This window comes from Catharus ustulatus, chromosome 2, assembly GCF_009819885.2.
Source record: "Catharus ustulatus isolate bCatUst1 chromosome 2, bCatUst1.pri.v2, whole genome shotgun sequence".
Classification (NCBI taxonomy): Eukaryota; Metazoa; Chordata; class Aves; order Passeriformes; family Turdidae; genus Catharus; species Catharus ustulatus.
Window position 1 is genome coordinate 54,792,978 of NC_046222.1, and position 17,539 is coordinate 54,810,516.

At 35.9% G+C, this 17,539-nt stretch overlaps 1 protein-coding gene across 14 annotated transcripts in view; it reads left to right on the plus strand.

Annotated features, from left to right (window-relative positions):
* Window positions 1–17,539, plus strand: part of NBEA (neurobeachin) — a 471,232-nt gene that overhangs the window by 360,556 nt on the left and 93,137 nt on the right. For all 14 annotated transcript variants that reach the window (XM_033085485.1, XM_033085506.1, XM_033085530.1 and 11 more), the window contains 3 exons: window positions 7,946–8,063; window positions 8,852–8,954; window positions 15,527–15,642. In XM_033085485.1, the coding sequence (XP_032941376.1) occupies window positions 7,946–8,063; window positions 8,852–8,954; window positions 15,527–15,642 (337 nt within the window). The remainder of the gene's footprint in view (window positions 1–7,945; window positions 8,064–8,851; window positions 8,955–15,526; window positions 15,643–17,539) is intronic.

The window sequence follows — 17,539 nt, forward strand, 5'->3', positions numbered from 1 at the left end:
TAATATATTTCTTTTTGAGTGTATTGCTAAAATTTCAGGAGTGATCTGATCATATCCTATATATTGGGGTTAATGAAACAGCTTTTGTATTTGAAGTTGAAAACAAAATATTATTGGCTTTTGATCAATCTTATATAGGAAGTGATATTAGGAACATAAAAAAATTAAGCCTGATAGTAGAAAAAAATAGTATTCTATTGACTTTTATAGACCTCAAAGCATGTGCATTCTACGCTGAATAAATCAGATGTGAAACTGTTAAAATACAAGATGCTTCCACATATGTCTTGAATGACATTAAGTTCACATCTATAAAAAGAGGGGCATACAACTGTCTTTCTACCTTCATTTGGTAGGAAATGGGTAATGTTTAGTAAAACCAAATATTTGCACTTTTCCTAAGACCAGTTATAATGCCTTCAGTTGTCATAATGTTACTAATTTTTGATATGGTTCATTTGAGTATTTATGCATTTTTTTTTATTACATTTCACTTTTGAATAAATGTATGCAAGTTCTGGGAAAAAAAAAACCAAAACAATGAAAAAAAACACCCAGAGGCTTTATTCTTGGGAAAGAACACATCAGATATTTTGGGATACCATACACTCTTTATTACTCAAACTATTTCTATGTTTTTTTGCTTATGCTGCAACTTTTCTCAGATAAAACTCTCACAAAGTCTGTGAAATCCACCAATAATACAAGTTTAATAAAGCTGCATTTTTTGACAAATAACTATTTATTGAATTACTATCCTGTGAGTTTCAACTTACAAGCATTTCTAACACTGTATTCTCCCTGAATTTGCAAATATTAAAAGTCCTTTCTTTCAATTACCTTGCTTTTGCTGAGGAGAATTGGCCATTTGGGAGAAAAAGAAGCTCTCCATTTTTATTCCTTAAAAAAAAAAAAAAAAAAAAAAGGTCTGGTTTTGCTCAGATCATATCAATTTTATGTCTTTTTTGGCATGCCCACTAAACTGTAATTTGTGTGGTTCTAATTGAATTAATTTGATTGCATTTCACTGCTGGGGCAGAATTGCTCAGAGCAATTTGAGTCTGAGATCACCACTCCCCTGTTTGGATTGATCTTTGAGCACGAAATGTAGAGTGAGAATGGAAACGTAGTTCTGTTAACATTTCTCAGTAGATTTGAGTCTGACATCCCATTGTTGCCAAAGTCAACAAAAAATCGTTTTAAACCTTGTGAGGTAACTGACACAATCCTGTGGCTACCAGAACTAATTGTGGGATTTTGCCCCATTGTTTCTTCAACCTCTATGTTTTGAGTTGGGCTGTGCTCTAACATGGCTTTATGTGGCACTAGAATATATTTGCCTTCTGCTTCTCCACATGTGCTATTGCCCCAGCCAGCTCCATCAGCTTCATCCGTGGTTTTAAAATTCTTTAATCGGTGGAGCCTCGGCTTAAAACAGTAATTGCTAAATATTTGAAAGTAGAGCTGAAAAAAGGCCTCTGCCTGCCTTTTCTAAGGTGATAATGTCTGAATCTTCTACCTCCTCCTGATGCTGTTCTTCCCAAGAATGTCAGTCTACTGCTGGCATTTCAGGGGTTACCTAAACTGACAATCTGTTCTCATGTTGCATAGAGTGGAAACTATGCAAAGGCACAGCAATCAAGATTAATGATAATTATTATCCAGAATTTTATTTGCACTTATCCATATATTTAAAACTGTGCACTGGTGTTTCACAAATGCAGTGTTAGAAATGTTCCATTTAGGATACATAAGATACTGGAATAGGGTTTGGTTTTTTACTCTAATTACTTTTGCTTCAACTACTTCTCAAAAAATCCCAATATCCTTTCCATTCCTTGCCTAAAACACAAAATCATAACATGCAAAACTATTTTGCTTATGAAAAGAGGAAAATGACCTTCAAGTGGACCAACTTCAAATAATTTTTCAGATGACTGCAAATCAATGTGGGAATGAGAGCATCTGTTGCTTTAAGCTGAGTGGGCATTGTTTTAATGGATAACGAAGTGGGTATGCTGACCAGAGAAATCAAATTTAGAAAAGGTTTGGATGAACAGAACCTCATGTTTCAAGACAAGGGGCCTCTTGAAAGCTTAAAAAAACATTGGAAGTAGTAGTATAAGCTGAGAATATTTGGCAAGGAAATAAAGTCCAAAACCACAAAAATAATATCTGCATTTTTTAGATCCCCGAAGAGGAGGAGAAAAATGAAACAGGAGTGCCAATATTTATTAAAAAAAAAAAAAAGTCCTAAAAAAGATTTTTAAAACTGATGTGAATTGAGAAATTATAATGGCACATAATACTCAGCTCATCCTGCACAGCGTAACATTACAAAAGCTACTTGGAGAAAAGCTTTTAAGGCTTACAAATAAAGAAACATTTTACACAGAAGCATGCTATAAAGAAGGGGAAAAGAAACCTTAATGTAGAGGGAAAGTGAGAACATTTTACCAGACCAAAGTGTGCAAAGAAAATATGAGAACAGTGTTTTGGTGAGATTTTAGAAGTATTTAGTATGATTATGGGAATTGAGGCCAAGATGTTCTTAAAGTCACCTAAATGTATAAAAAAGTAGTAAGAAGTCAATGAAACACTAGGACATTGAATTAATTTAAATTGTCCTGTCTGTTTATTTACATTCTCTGTTTCCCATTTTAGAAAAGCAAAATACAATGTTTTTCATTATTTGAACTTACCTGATTTTGAATTTTCTTAATAGATATAGCTTCTTTTTATGCTTGTCTGTCTTAAGATGATTTATCCCTTCTTGTAGTGTATACTTACTTTTCCTGCTAAATCTAAAAGTTGATCACGCTCAGTACTTCAACAAACATTTTGCAGTTATAAAATGGTTACTCAATATGGTATTTCATAAACCCTAGGAGTGGGATTCCATGCCATCAATGTCTGTCATCTCAATCTGTATTTAGAGTGCATGAAGCAGTCACGCGGCCTGCCATGTACTTATCGTGAACTCTGTGTTGTTAGATTGTTCTGGAGAAGAAAGTTTGCTATGTGTTCATAGGAGCTATTTTTCTTAACCCATGAGGACCTGCATGCAGAATTTCACATTTTCCTTGTGGCAAATTGCAATGCTAGACAACTCTTGAAAAAGGGAAATCCAAACCCCTGACAGGACAAAATGATTGTCAGTAATCAATTTCATGCGTTTCTAACCTCTAAAAGCATACAGGGATGTCAAGCTATTTTCTAAATGCCTGTTTTGTATCTGGGCCAGGTGCAGAACCATACTTCTGTGCCTGGCTGTAGATGGCACTCTGATGAAATAATCAAACACTGTGATCTGTTTATGTGAAGTCCACCATATTTTCTCCACCATGGAGCATGTTCAGCGAAGAGCAACAGGGCTTGTGAAAGGACCAGAGAACATTTCTTGTGGGAAGCAGCTGAGGTAGCTGGGGGTGTTTAGCCTGGAGAAAGGGAGCCTCAGGGGAAACCTCAGCACTCTCCACAACTCCCTGAAAGGAGGGTGTAGTGAGTTGTGGGCCAGTCCTTTCTACCATGCCTACAGTGAGAGGACCAGAAGAAATGTCCTTAATCTGTGACAAGGGAAAATCCGTTAAATATCAGGAAACGTTTTTTCATAGTTTTTTCACCACTCATCAAACTAACCCACAAAAAGATTGGCAAATATATTACACATTAATGATACATGCATTTTGCACTAGATATAAATAAAGCTTGAAAAATGTTACAAGTATCATTGACACTTCCATTGAGAAATCAGGTTAGAATTTAAATATCCTGAATTAGAAATGGGATTTCAAAAGACAAATTATAAACTTCTACTGAAAGCAATGGATTCAATTCACACAGTCATTAATGAATCATTCCAAAGAGCTATTTTACAAAAGGAAATATGTAAAAATTCTTTGCAACAGACAGGAAAGTGATCGTTCTAACCAAAAAGTTGGTGACTGAGAATATATGGGATTGTACAGCCTGTTTTCCTTGATTTCATTATAGCACCTGATTTTGTGATTACTTCGATTCCAGAAACAATAATCAAAAGAAAAGGACCAGAATATCCTTTTGCATGCTATGCCTGTGCTATGAGATACCAAAATATAGTATAGAGCAGCAAAAATGAGCCTCAGTACTTAAGTGTTCCTGTGGAGATAATCTACCAGGGATTCAAGCAAAATGGACACTAGTATTTCCGGTCTTCTGGTTAGTGCAAAATTCTGGTTGTTAATTAACAATTTATTACCAATAATTGTATAACTACTGAAGAATGTTTATGATAAAAAATGCATTGACTCTTAATTGAAAAGAAAAAAAAAATCATGATTGCATCAGAAATAAAATTAAAATAATGGAGCCTTCATATCTGATCCAAGTAGGAATGCATTTCAGTAATGGTTCTGCTTCTCTTCTCTGGAACTTTCCATCTGTATCCCATGCTGCTTTACTAACCTAATCTAAATAAGTGTCACCAAGAAATGTTTTTCCATATTACGGAATCTGGAGTTTTAGAGACTTCTCATTCCCTTGTTAGGTGAGAGCTTCATTATCTGCAATGAATTCTAGCAAATTGGTATATTTAAAACAGACAAATATTCCCAAGTGAAAAGGTTTTATAAGGAGAAATGAGTTTTAAACCAAACAGCTGCAGCTGATATTGAAATGGAAAAGTGTGCTTAGTTCAAATGTAGATATTGGCTGGTTGCTTTTATTTTAATAAAAACAGACTATCTGACATGTATCTAGAGTTCTGGGCTTAGTCATGATTCTTCAACTATTAAAACATGCCTAGGCAGGAAGTCTTCATCAATGTTTATAGGAGAAAAACGCATAAAATTATCAAACTAAGAAGTACTATCTCTAAGTATAAACAATGGAGTGTTGGAACTCATGGAAATTTTGCCTTCAGAAAAGTTAGTAACATAATTTCAGTATGTTAGAATAGTGAAGTGGTTATTTTCATGTTTTTATGAATAATGAAATATGCAATACATACAGTCTGAAAAATATGTAAAATAGCCAGGATTTCATTCATGTCCTGTGAGAAAGTGAAATGCTAAAAATCATTCTGGAAGGGGAAAAAAAAAAGTGTATGAGCCTTTTAAAGGGTTCAAATTCAGAAAAATAAGATTTGATTTGGCCATTATAACAGCAATAAAAAAAATCCTACTACAATATCAGTAATATCTACTGTAAATTGTAGATACCTAATAGTAGGAGGTTTAATGCATCACGTGAAAATGGTGTAAGATGAATGTTATGGAGGATAGCAAAAATGGGTAGTATGTCTTGGACAGGAAAACAGAAATACTGAAATAATTCAGATAATTTGATCATGGCAAGATAATCTGATATTTGTAGGACTAATAGACAGTTAAGAAGAGTGTAATTGAGGACATTAATTGAATTATAGACTCCTTTCTTTCCTCTGATTTCCTATTCCGTGCTACTGTTTTACTGGAGTGCTATCGTATGTCATTCATTTCTTATTGGGTTGAATGTACCTCTGTGAAGTTGCAATTCCTTTATACTTAATTAAAAAAGAGGAGGAAGTAAAAGGCAAGCAGTGTATGATTGGTATGCAATGTGCTTTCAGTGTTGAGTGGTATATATCAATGTCATAAATGTATTCTTGTGAATCCTCTAATATGTTAGTATGTAGAATATATTCCTCTTTACAAAAAAGTAATTAGAACCATTTTTGATACAAAAAGTGGTTTCCTGAAGCATGATACTTTGTCAAGGAGCTAATTCTTTGGCAAATTCACTTGCTGCTGTAGATCTGGTTACAGCTATATAGATTTCAAACTCCTCCCTCTGAGAGACTGTTCTCATATTTTAGCTTTTTAAATGTGAGCGGTTTCCTCAGACTTTCTTCTCTTTAATTTAAAAAACTGTATATTTACAAAAATTATGTATCAGGTAGCAGCAGAATACACTCAAAGAGGGAGAGTGCTTAAATCTTCACAGTCATTGTTCTTATCCACCTGAATTTCACATACATGATACCAGCGGTATCCTAGCATCTGATCTCAATGAAAGAAAATCAAGGAAAATTTGGTTTATTTAGCTTATCAAAGAGAAAGCTAAGCAGTAAGTGGATCTGATCTTCCACAAGTCTGTAATTACCAACACAAGGAAAAGTTACCTGATACTAGAAAGCTCACAGACAGAAGTGTCACAAGATCTATCAAAGTAAAAATAAGGTGCAGGTTTTTAACCTTTGCAAGAATTTAGCGTATGAGGTAGCATTCCACAGGTGACCTGTGACTGAATGGAGGGAGTGTGTAGTCTCTTGCACATGTCTGGGTGACCTCCAAAGAATCAAGCTCCTTCCCTTCTTCCAAGCTGTGTTTAACAAGTGTGGAAAGCTGAGGTGAATGAAAGAGTGTCATCAGCCACAATGCTGGTCTAAGAGTTCTGTCTGTAACTTACTGTCAGTGCAGGGGGAGCACTGTGCTCCTCTGACAGGTTTCTTTTGAGGACAGAACTAACATTTGGATGCTTTTCCATGTACTGAAGCACTTCTGTGTTGTTGCTGTTGTTACCATCCTCTCTGAAATAGACTCATCGTGGTTATGAGAAAAAGGTTGTACACCAAGTGCACAAACTTAAATTAGCTTTTTCATATATGGAAACGTGTTACTAACTTGAAACCGTATCAGTGAAAAGATTGAAGAAATACAATTTCCATTTCCTGAAGCATGAAGGATCGCTGACAGCAGTAGCATATGGTCTCCCTAACATTTTCCTGTTCAGAAGCTGGGGGAGGTCATGATTATGGAAAGTAAAGACCTCAGATGAGTGAGTAAAGTGCTGCAAGCTGGTGTATGACAGTTTTTGTGTGCCTAATGGAGAACAGAGAAATTCAGTCTCTTCAGTCTGAAACATTCTTTTTGCATTCCCTTGAGGGAAGGTATTCACTATATTTCTTTGTTTCATCGAGGCTGCAGTTCTCTCAGTGGCTGCAGCCTAGGTAGAGGCAGAGTCTGCAGAGCCTGGGAAATGCAGATGGGTGTGGTGAGGATCCCCATCCCAAACAATTGACTCCTCCTAGGAGTGACATGGCAGAGCACCTGAGCAGAGATGCAGGGTTGAAGGGAGCCTGCCAACTGATGAAAAGGATTGAAAAAAGATTGTTCTACAGTGCATGATACAGACAAGAGAAGTTAATAAAAATAATGTCTAATTAAATTGTGGTTTTTTGGTCTATTTTTTGAATAGCCAGAACACCGAAAGTAAAGTGAAAGCGATTATTTGGTATGAATATCTAGTCTTATATTTATACACACAATTGAGAAAATTTAAAACAGGAAAAACAGTGCTAATTTTTAACTATTTTATTTTAAAATATATTCACATTAATTTTAAAATGCAAAATTAAAATTTTGTCATTAAAATGGTTTGGGACATTTGAGGTATCTAGCTTCAGAAAAATTATTACGGTGACATACTGGTTTTGCTAATTTTTCTACTTACTAGTGGAATGGAGGACATGTAATTTATGACCCTGAAGTAGATGTGGATAGGAAGTTATATTATTTTGGTTTTACTTTGCACAAGGCAGCCTCAGAAGTAAGTCTGGTATCTGATAGATAACTGACAACTGTGTCATGCACACTGGAAGAAGATACAGCTAAACATAGTTGTAAGTGTATCTGTTTCCCTGTACTTGTTTGTAGAGTTTGGGTGTTTGGTGTTTTTGAGGAAATTTATTTGATGTGACACATGAGAAATAGATCTTAGGAGAATCAGGTTACAATAATTACTGATATTCTTCTAACAGCAGGTACTTCTTTTTTTGCATTTCTTAAAAACATTCAAGTTCATTTTAAGTCACTGTTTTTAAGTGTTAAAGAGACACAATTATCTTAATTGATGGGTAAAATTTCCTCTGTTCTTATACAATATTTTATCGAAAAATTCCTGCCAATAACCTTGACTTTCTTTAAAGGTTCTCGCCTATACTGAAGGCCTTCATGGGAAATGGATGTTCAGCGAGATTCGAGCTGTTTTCTCAAGACGTTATCTTCTCCAGAACACAGCTTTGGAAGTGTTTATGGCAAACAGAAGTAGGTCATAGTTTATATTTGTTGCATAAAGTTGTGCTAGTGGTTATTTTGTGTTTTATTTATTAATCTTAATATTAAAACTCTGTGCTTCCTTTGATAAAGTGCTTATGTGCAGCAGTGAGATTTATTTACAGAACCAGATCATTGCAATTGATAAATTCTTCAAATGTTGGATAGGAAATTTGCTTTTTCTATTGTCTCAGCCTTCTCCTCAATTGTCTGTAAATATTTTAGTGAAACATATAAAAGGATATTTCCTTTTATAATTATTAAATGAATTAAAGTTTAAAAATACCAGAGCGATAAATGGAGCCACTCAGTTTTCTGTATGTGCTACTCTGAATCACAGTTCAGGGGCTGGTGAGGTGTGTAAGCATCAGGAGCTCTGATGCAAGTTTTGATTTCAGCTGGAGAGGGAATTAAACAATTCCTTGCTCCTGGGTGTTTTAAGGCACTAATTAGAAGAGAAATGCCATGCCAACTAATGAACAACAACTCAGCCTGATAAGAGATTTTATGGGCTAATAGTAAGGTGTTGTTGCTCAGAAGTAAACAACACTCAAGTCTTCTGCAAAATGGGAGATTTAATGCTAAAATGTTAACTGGCTAATTGTACATTGGTGTGAAGAATTTCAGGATTTTCTGTTGTACCTTGGATCCCCAGGAGGATAAAAGTGGAACTAACTTCTCTCCCCAAATGAAAAGCTGAGCATTTAAAAATATATGCAGGTGAAGAAACAGACTTCTGAAAATGTTTTACTAGTACATATTTTCCTTTCTTCATTTAGCTTCTGTTATGTTTAATTTTCCTGACCAAGCAACGGTGAAAAAAGTTGTGTACAGCTTACCACGTGTTGGAGTAGGAACCAGCTATGGCTTGCCACAAGCCAGGTAATTTAATTAACATTTTTTTTAATAGTTTCTGTTTATTATATTATACAGTTGTTTTTAGTTGTTTTTTTTTTTTAAAGTCAATGCTAAAACATGATTCCTGTCAAGAAACTCTAGATTTTCTTTTTCTTAAGGTTAGTATGAGAAACATTACCCTTTACTTACTATATGACCTGTTAGTATACAGACTAGAAGTAAAATTATTGTAAATTAGATACTTATGTTTTTTCATTTTCAATTACAGGAAATAAACACCTTCCTGTAAAAATACTTACACCATATCTCTTCAAAGTTTGGTTTCCAGTCAGGTTTTATAAATGTATAATCAAATGTTCATCCTTCCTGTGATTGTTATGCAGCAGGTGAAATTGAACTTGACTAGTTGTTGTGTTTGCTGAATGTAAATAGTCTATATGAATGTGTGGGATTTTACGTCATCTATAATCAGTGTACAGTAATTTCACGACTATAAGGCGCACCCTTTTGACTAAAATTTTCCCTCGAACCCGGAAGTGCGCTTTATAGTCCGGTGCGCCTTATCTGTTGTACAAAGTTGCGAAATTTGCCAAACCGGAAGTGTGAGCTGTGAGCCGTGGGAGGAGCTGGCAGTGCCACGGCGGGCCTGGGGGCCCATGGCTGCTGGGTTGAGGCGGGGCCTTGGCCAGCAACCGCGTGGGGGGAGCTGGGGGTGGAGCCTCGCTGCAAAAAAAAGTGCACCTTAGAGTCCGGTGCGCCTTATATGATCTACAAAGTTGCGAATTTTGCCGACTCCCGGGGGGTGCGCCTTATAGTCTGGTGCGCCTTATGGTCGTGAAATTACTGTAGTGGCTATTTTGCAATTTCCTGATTTCTTCCATTCACTAGTATTGTCCTAGTTTAGGGCAAATTTAAAAAAAACAAACAAACCAACCCCCCAAGACTCCTCCCCCACCACTGGGTTCGGGAAGAACTTCCTCAGAGGAATAAAAGTGGAAAAAACCTGTTTATTAATTAAACAAAACACTCCCAACACGAGAGAGGAAAATGAGCAACCCCTGATGACAAACAAAAACTTTTTCACCAGTGTAGGAGGGTGACAAACTCAGGAAAAGTCTCTCCTATGGTAGTGTCAGTCTCTGGGCTGCAGATCTCAGTTTCAGGGTCCCGGTGTTCTTCGGTGATCCAAGTCCGGTCCAAACAGGTTTAAAGAGTATACAGAAAAGAAAAAGGGAAAAGAACAAAGAACAGTCCACAGAAAGAGATTGGACTGCCTAACTAATAAGCAAAAACAAACTAAAGCTAGCAGAAGCAAGCGGCATGCGGCAGCAGCAAAAGCAGCAAAGCAGCAAGCAGCAAAGCCGAGCCAGCAGAGCCAGCCTCCCAAGCACAGACATGGGGGAGGGGAGCCAACTGATAAGTAGACTAAACAAACTTTTGCTTAAACAGGACACACGATTGGGGATACAGGCCACCATAATGTCACCCCAGGACAAGTATAATGCATTCTTCCTCTTTTTTTCCCAAAATTAAGGAGCATATATATTTTTGAAAAAGCAACTAAGGTTGGGTTCTAGAGATTTTCACATACTGTGGACAGCTACAGTTTTTTATTTCCTCATCAACATCAAATCAACCTATGGCTAGAAATAAGACTGGAAATTATCAGATCCTATATTATAAAAGAATTCCTATTTCAGGGATAACTGAGATGATGTTCATGAGTACTTCACTGTGTTGGAGTGGGGACTTTTTTTGGTTTGTTTTTCAGTTCAGGATTAACTTCTGGTCAAAATGAGACAAAAAGAAATAAATATAAGGGAGTGAGGAAACAGCATGATATTAACAAAATATGGTGCTTTGGGCTCAGACTCCCATTTTGCTTTATTTGGCCAAAAAGTCAATGACTTAATCATCAGTGTAGTGTCTGGGATGAGTCTTTCTCTTTCCCTAAGTCATTTCCTACAAACAAAAACTTTACATTGTGGAAAATGTGGAAATACTCTGAAGTGTCAAAGCATTTGTAGAATTGGAGAACTATTTCATTCCCAGATGAACATCATTCCTTGTCATGAGCCCAAGAGTCTCATGATACCTAAGGCTTGATCTCCTGAATCTGCTGAAGTTTTTAGGCAAACTGCCAAATTTCTCAAGTTTTCATTGAGATCAAGGAGAAATTCGGGCATTTATTTGGAAGGCGCATCTTGTTAATATTTGCATTGTTCTTCCATATCCTAAAGTTAGAGGAAATGCTGTCTCTAAATGGAAAGAAATATTATTCTTTTCTGAAAAGAAATGGCCACATGTTCTAGCACAAACAAAATGCAAATTTCTCAATCAGAATTTCATATTTACAGTGACATTTTTTACTTTTGAAATTCATATCCTTTGTGCATTATTCAGTGAATAATTGTCTGAAAAAGTTTGTTGATATATAATTATTTAGAAAAGTTTCAGCTTCAATATAATATGCAGTTATTTCCATACCTTTTTGATTAAAGTTCAATTTGAATCGAAAATGAGCTTACTAGCCTTCAGAATGTGTTTGGCATATGATAGCAAAGTTATTTTTCTTTCTTTTTTTTGTGTAATCATGGTATGATTTATGCACAATAAAGACTCTGTAATCATGGTTTTTTTTTTCTTTTTTCCCCTGCTTACATACTCTTATTGTCTTCAGTAGGATTGCAGTGGAGTAATGGAGGGGAAATCTGGCTCTATAACTGCTCTGTAGTCAGTCTTTTATTGATGTTAGAATATAGTTTTCATTCCTATGAATACATTGACTCTGGATTGCTAATTTTTAAAATTATGCTTATTTGTATAACTAAAATAAGGAGAAATTATGCTGAGTAACTAAAATGAACTGCTATACTGAGAAAAAAATATCCTTTTATTGTCATCAATTTTCCAGATTAAGTTGAACATTAAAGTATCTTAACAAGAGCAAACCTTTCTGGTTGTTTTGCTTAAGTTCTTTAGTTCCATTTAGGCAAGTAATATTTCCTCTCTGATACGACTCTGATAAACATTGCCTAGATTACAGTAATATTGCCTAATTACAGTAGTATAAAGGCTTGCATTCATGATGGGAAGATTCCAAAGACGTAAATTACTTTTGATGCAGTAAATGGCTTTTAAGTGTATTTCTGTTTCCTTGGTGAAATCCTGTGATTTAAAAAGGTACAAGGAAATAGAAGTAAATAGAAATATTTATGATCTAATGGCTCAAAGGATTAGAAGCAGGTGAACAATTATGACTTCCTAAGACTTTATAGACCTGCTGTTCAGAGCAAGTTTTCAGTTTGCCTCTTTGCTGCCTTTCCAAGCAACCTGTTTAATGCTTTGATTCAACAGAGTTCAACCCTGTGCTTAATGTTACAAAGAAGTAATTACATCCTTAAAATCAGTCACATGTTGAAGAGTTCAGTCTGATTTGGTAATCAAATTAGTCTGTCTTTGATAAATGCATTTGCACTGTTCCTGAAACATGTTACATTGATTGTAGTTTCCTTATGACCTTGCCAAATGATAAACTGGGCAGACAGTGCTGTGTCTTTTAACTTCTGCAGCTCCATATTATTCTACATAGGTAGAGTAGTATCCACGTTTTTAGCATGGTATTATCAGACTACTTTTTATGGTTCTAACATCTGAGGTGTAATTTACTGATGTCTTTCTATTGAGGGCAACATCAGAGCTCAGAAACCAACTGTGGGCTGCCTGATGGTTTTGTAGCGTTTAGAGATCAAAGAATTGGTAAAAGATATGGTGTCTTCACCACTAAACATGCTGATACCTCGCACTGAAATTCTGTGGGCTATTAATGCATTAGAGAAAACAATGTCTTCAGTTAATAAACCAAGAAATTGAAATGATTTTTTTTTCTGAAAAAAAAAGTCTACTGTTACAGTAACTATATTCAACATCAGCTCTGCTCTGCCATGTCAGCAGCTTGGTGATGAATTTCCAGATCTCAATAAAGCTGGTTGCAGAGGTTGAGTTTTGTGAAGGGAGAGAGGTAGAAAAACTAAGATTTTATGCCATCAAAGTATAGAACCCTTTCTAGAACTTTGATTAAAAATGAATGTTGGTGAGTTTCTTGCCTTTCCTTGGGAAATTACTTTTCCAAGTCTTCTTTTCTTTGAACAGGAGCAACACAACATATAACATCATGCAGGTGCAAGGTACTTAAATATTCCTTGTAAGAGACTGCATTGTAGCTAACTAAATTAAAAGTGATTGTGATAGGGAGTGTGTCACATTCCACATGTGGGATATATAACATCCCTTCCTTCACCAAAATGGCATGAATTGTTTTCTAAATACATTTAACTGTATAAAAAATGAAAAATTGGCTCATTCTGTTGTACATCAGAGTTCACATTTTGACTAGATATTCCATGATTTTCTAGAAGCAAAGGAAGCACATTCATTTGTGCATCTTCATATTGGTGATGGCATATTGAGGAAAGAAATGGTTTGATCAAAGTTGGGTGGTTTTAGCAAAACAGAAAACAGTGGGTCTTCCTGTGTTAGCTGAAACAAGCAAGTGTGGAACCAATTTATTGTGCATAATTTCTTCCAGTTTTTGCTGAAAAAAATGTGAATCTTTCGAACACTGTAGATATGGAAAAAATAAGGATGTTTTTAGTATATTTTGATTTTCTGTAGAGTTCACTCAAATCAGTGATTCAAATGCAAAGTCCAGCACTTGACAGTTTATAGATGTTTTGAGATTCCCTAGGAGCTTGTGAATAAAGTCTATGAGTAGCTACTAAGCTGTAATGCTATATAAATATTGTTTTGCCATGGGAGGAACAGAAGGTCTGTGACAGAAGTGCTTTGAAAATTTAATGATCTCTTTAATATTTTTATTTTCTGTGTTTATTAATTAATATGTAGCATTAGTAAAAATTTACTGGAAACCATATATCTTTGAGAGTTCTACTGTAAAAAAAGTTGTTATTCTATAAAATGAAGTATTAAGTATGATTACATTTGGATATTTCTTTAGATAAACTGTTTCATAAGCATTATAGAAACACCTTTAAAATATTTTACATTGTCTCCTGTGTACTAGTAAAGTGTATTTTATAAACTTTTGGTATCATATAGTCTACTGTAAAATAAGGCTAGCCAAGCTGGCAAGACCTGTTATTTGGGTAAATACAGTTGCATGGTCATTTTTGTATGCCCAATTTGTAAGCTGAAATATGGCAGACGTTGACAACTTATACACTGGCAATTTAGACAAATAATTGTAATAACTGCACAGTCCAACTGCATACCAATACTCATGCACCCTTGCATCTCTAGGGGTATGTACATCTATCTTGTGTATGACTAAGTTTTAAGAAGATACTCACCTTCCAGAGTCTAGAAATAACACACAGTGTGCACAGGGTGCAACAGAAAGCTGAAGCATTAAGTGTCCCTATTTAGTCTTGATAAGTTATGTAAATACTATTACAGATATTCTTGAAATTCACTGAATTCAGACTAGGCATTAGGAATTTTCTTTTTTTTTTTTTTTTCCTAATGGGTATAAACATTTCCCTATTTTAACACATTTCTAAGATTTAAATTTCTTTTAAAACAGGTATCTGAGGAGATGAATTTATTTTCCTTTTAAAAGTTTCCTTGTCTATCTGTTTTTTCAGGCAAGAACTTCTTTCTCTAGAAATGAGTTTTGAACAATCAAACTGCTTCTGCCTGTTGCAGATTTTTTTTCTTTAATGCATTAGTCTACACTGACTCTAGTGGCCTATATTTTGCCAGTCAGGGACAGTATATACAATGACGAATTTAAGACTTGGTGCATGTTATTTTGTTACTGCGATGTTGTCAAATTGAATCTAGAAGAGTTGAGGTTTACTGCTGTTCTCTTCCTTGGTTTGATTCCTTCTCCCTCATCCAGTCATGAATGTTTCAAAAAATGTGTGGAAGTTGAGTATCATTGAAGCTTCTGCTCCTCTTCCAAATTTGAATGAAATGCAATTTAGAAGTCATTATGAAGACACAGGCAGATGAACGTGTGAGCAGATAACTGAGTAAAATTTGTTTCTTTCAGAAACTGGGCTATAAATAGAAACCTTCAGGCTTACTGGAATATATGAAAGAATCATGGGTAGCTGACCGTAGAGGACGTGCACAAATTGAGTAATAAATACAGTGAACCTGTGTGTTGGAAGTATATGTCACTTTAATCTATCACTCACTCACATTAATGAACTTATCTCAATATATCCTTTTGAAACAGGGAAATAGTATTCCTCTTTCATTCCTTCTGGACAAACCTGGCACCAGGAGGTCTGCAGTTTCTTTAAATCCCAGTCTTTTAACCAGATTCAGAATAAAATAAACCACAAAATATATTATTCTGATTTATTGCATTGCTGTAGAAGTGATAAGATAAAATATAGCTCCTAATTTTAGGCCATTTCTCAAATAAGGGTAATTGTGTCTTCTTGTTTTCATTAAATTAAATAAAAAAGCCTCTGAGAGAAACTGAAATTAATTACAATAAAAATGTTGCCCTACATCTTAACACTTAATGAGACTTAAAAAAAACATTCTTCAAATGTATTTCCTAGGAGGATCTCTCTGGCCACACCCCGACAACTTTATAAATCCTCCAACATGACTCAGCGCTGGCAGAGACGGGAGATATCCAACTTTGAATACTTGATGTTCCTCAATACTATAGCAGGTAAGGCTTCTGGCTCTTTAATCCCTCCTAATATATTTATGTTTGTCAAGGTCTTAAGCAAGGTGACTTGATAGAATACATTTACCCCTTCAGAATGCAGCTACAGCTTTGTGATATATTCTGAAACACACACACATTAAATTTTATCAAAAAATGCACAACCTATCACAGAGACTTTAGATTCATGTATTGCTGTGAAGGCTGTTCTTGCTCCCCTTCTGCCATTTCCTCTGCTGACAGCTTTGTCTGAAGCTTTATTAGAGTCAACAAACCATTGCCAGAGAGTGTCTGGAAATAATAATGGGAAAATGTAATTTTGCTACTTCATCATTCTCAGCAACAGCAACTAGACAGCAGAATAACAACAGTATTCTGCCTAGTACAGATGTCACCTGGATTGTGGTATGATTAAATTACGGCATCTTTTCTCATATAATTCTTTGAGAGGAAATATAATATCAGATTAGGTATTTAAAATGAGGAATAACTGCCACAGACATCCATTTGCTATTGGCAAAAGAAGAGCTTTTCTGGCAATTGTCATTAATTAAACATTCAGAAAGATATTATTCCTTTCACCTTTCCCTTTTCTATGTGTTAACTCCAGTGTTAATTTTAAATGTAAAAAGCAGCAGTTTTCTACACCATATACAGAGATTTCCAGGAGGTTGTCTGCTATTATGATTCCTGCCTGTAGCACACATGCTGCTTATGAACCTGCCTGTGGAGAGCCTCATACAGACATTTCACTTCAGTGAGCTTTAATTTGAAACCCAAATAACCTGAATTAAATTCTACCAGGCATCACTTTGTACTCCAGTGTTACAACTCTCATCTTAACTTGGTCCTGACTCTTATGCTCGAGGTTATACTCAGGCCAGACATAAGACACGTGTAAGTGTGAAGCCCAAAGGTAGCACTCGTTATGCTGACCAGTCTGGGGACAGTCACTGTGTTCTTCCCAGTAGGGCAGTGGCAGAATTCAGGAGCTGTCAAACTCACTTGCTTTGAACCCTCAGGCTTTGGCCTCTGTGCTTGGATGGTAGTCACCTTTCGTGCATCCAGTCTTATGGATGTTAATAAATGTGTCATCAACTTATCCCAGTGTGATACAGAAGTGTTACCACTGAACAGTTGGAAATCTGAGGGCATGTTTACCTTGTGCAGTGGAGCAAAAAGCAGAATCCCTGAAACTACTGGAGATCTGGGCTGGAAAGTCCATATGGTGAAGTCCAGTGCAGGCTCACCAGCTTGGTTCCCAAGCCTTTTAGCTGCAGTCCCGCAGATCTCTGCTGGAGGAAGGAGCCCTGCTGAGCGTTTATTGCCTCTGGTGCAATGCCAGAATGCTGCTATCCTGCTTCTGGACACTGGCCTGTCTCCAGCTGCTTTGTGCCTCTCACACATCCGCTGCCCTTCCAGTGAGGAGGAAATGCAGGCAGACCCTTGCTGGCTCCCTGCCTGCCTCACCTGAACCTGGAGGATTTACTGGAGAACTGGGAAGTTAGTCTAGGTCCCCTCCGTCCTTGTCCAACACGTTATCGACAGAGCTATCCTTTGCTGGTAATTTCCTTTTTATGTATTCATTTCTTCTGTAAGCAGTGAATTTAAGCTCTTTCAATGAGAGTAGACAAGAGATAGGCTTTTTTTTTTAATATTATTTTTTTTAAAAATCAGTTTAAAACTCCAAGGTTATTTTTAGGTACCTCACCAAAGCATCCAAACCTGGAAGACAGCCTTATGTCTAAAGTAATTTAGAAATTGCAGTGACATATCAATCAGTTAACAATATCAGCCTGAACAGATTCCCACAGAATATCTCAGAGGTCTCAACAAAAATATTTTTTGACCTATTGTTTGATACTAGTACTGCTGGGCAGGCTTTGTGGCTGAACAGTTG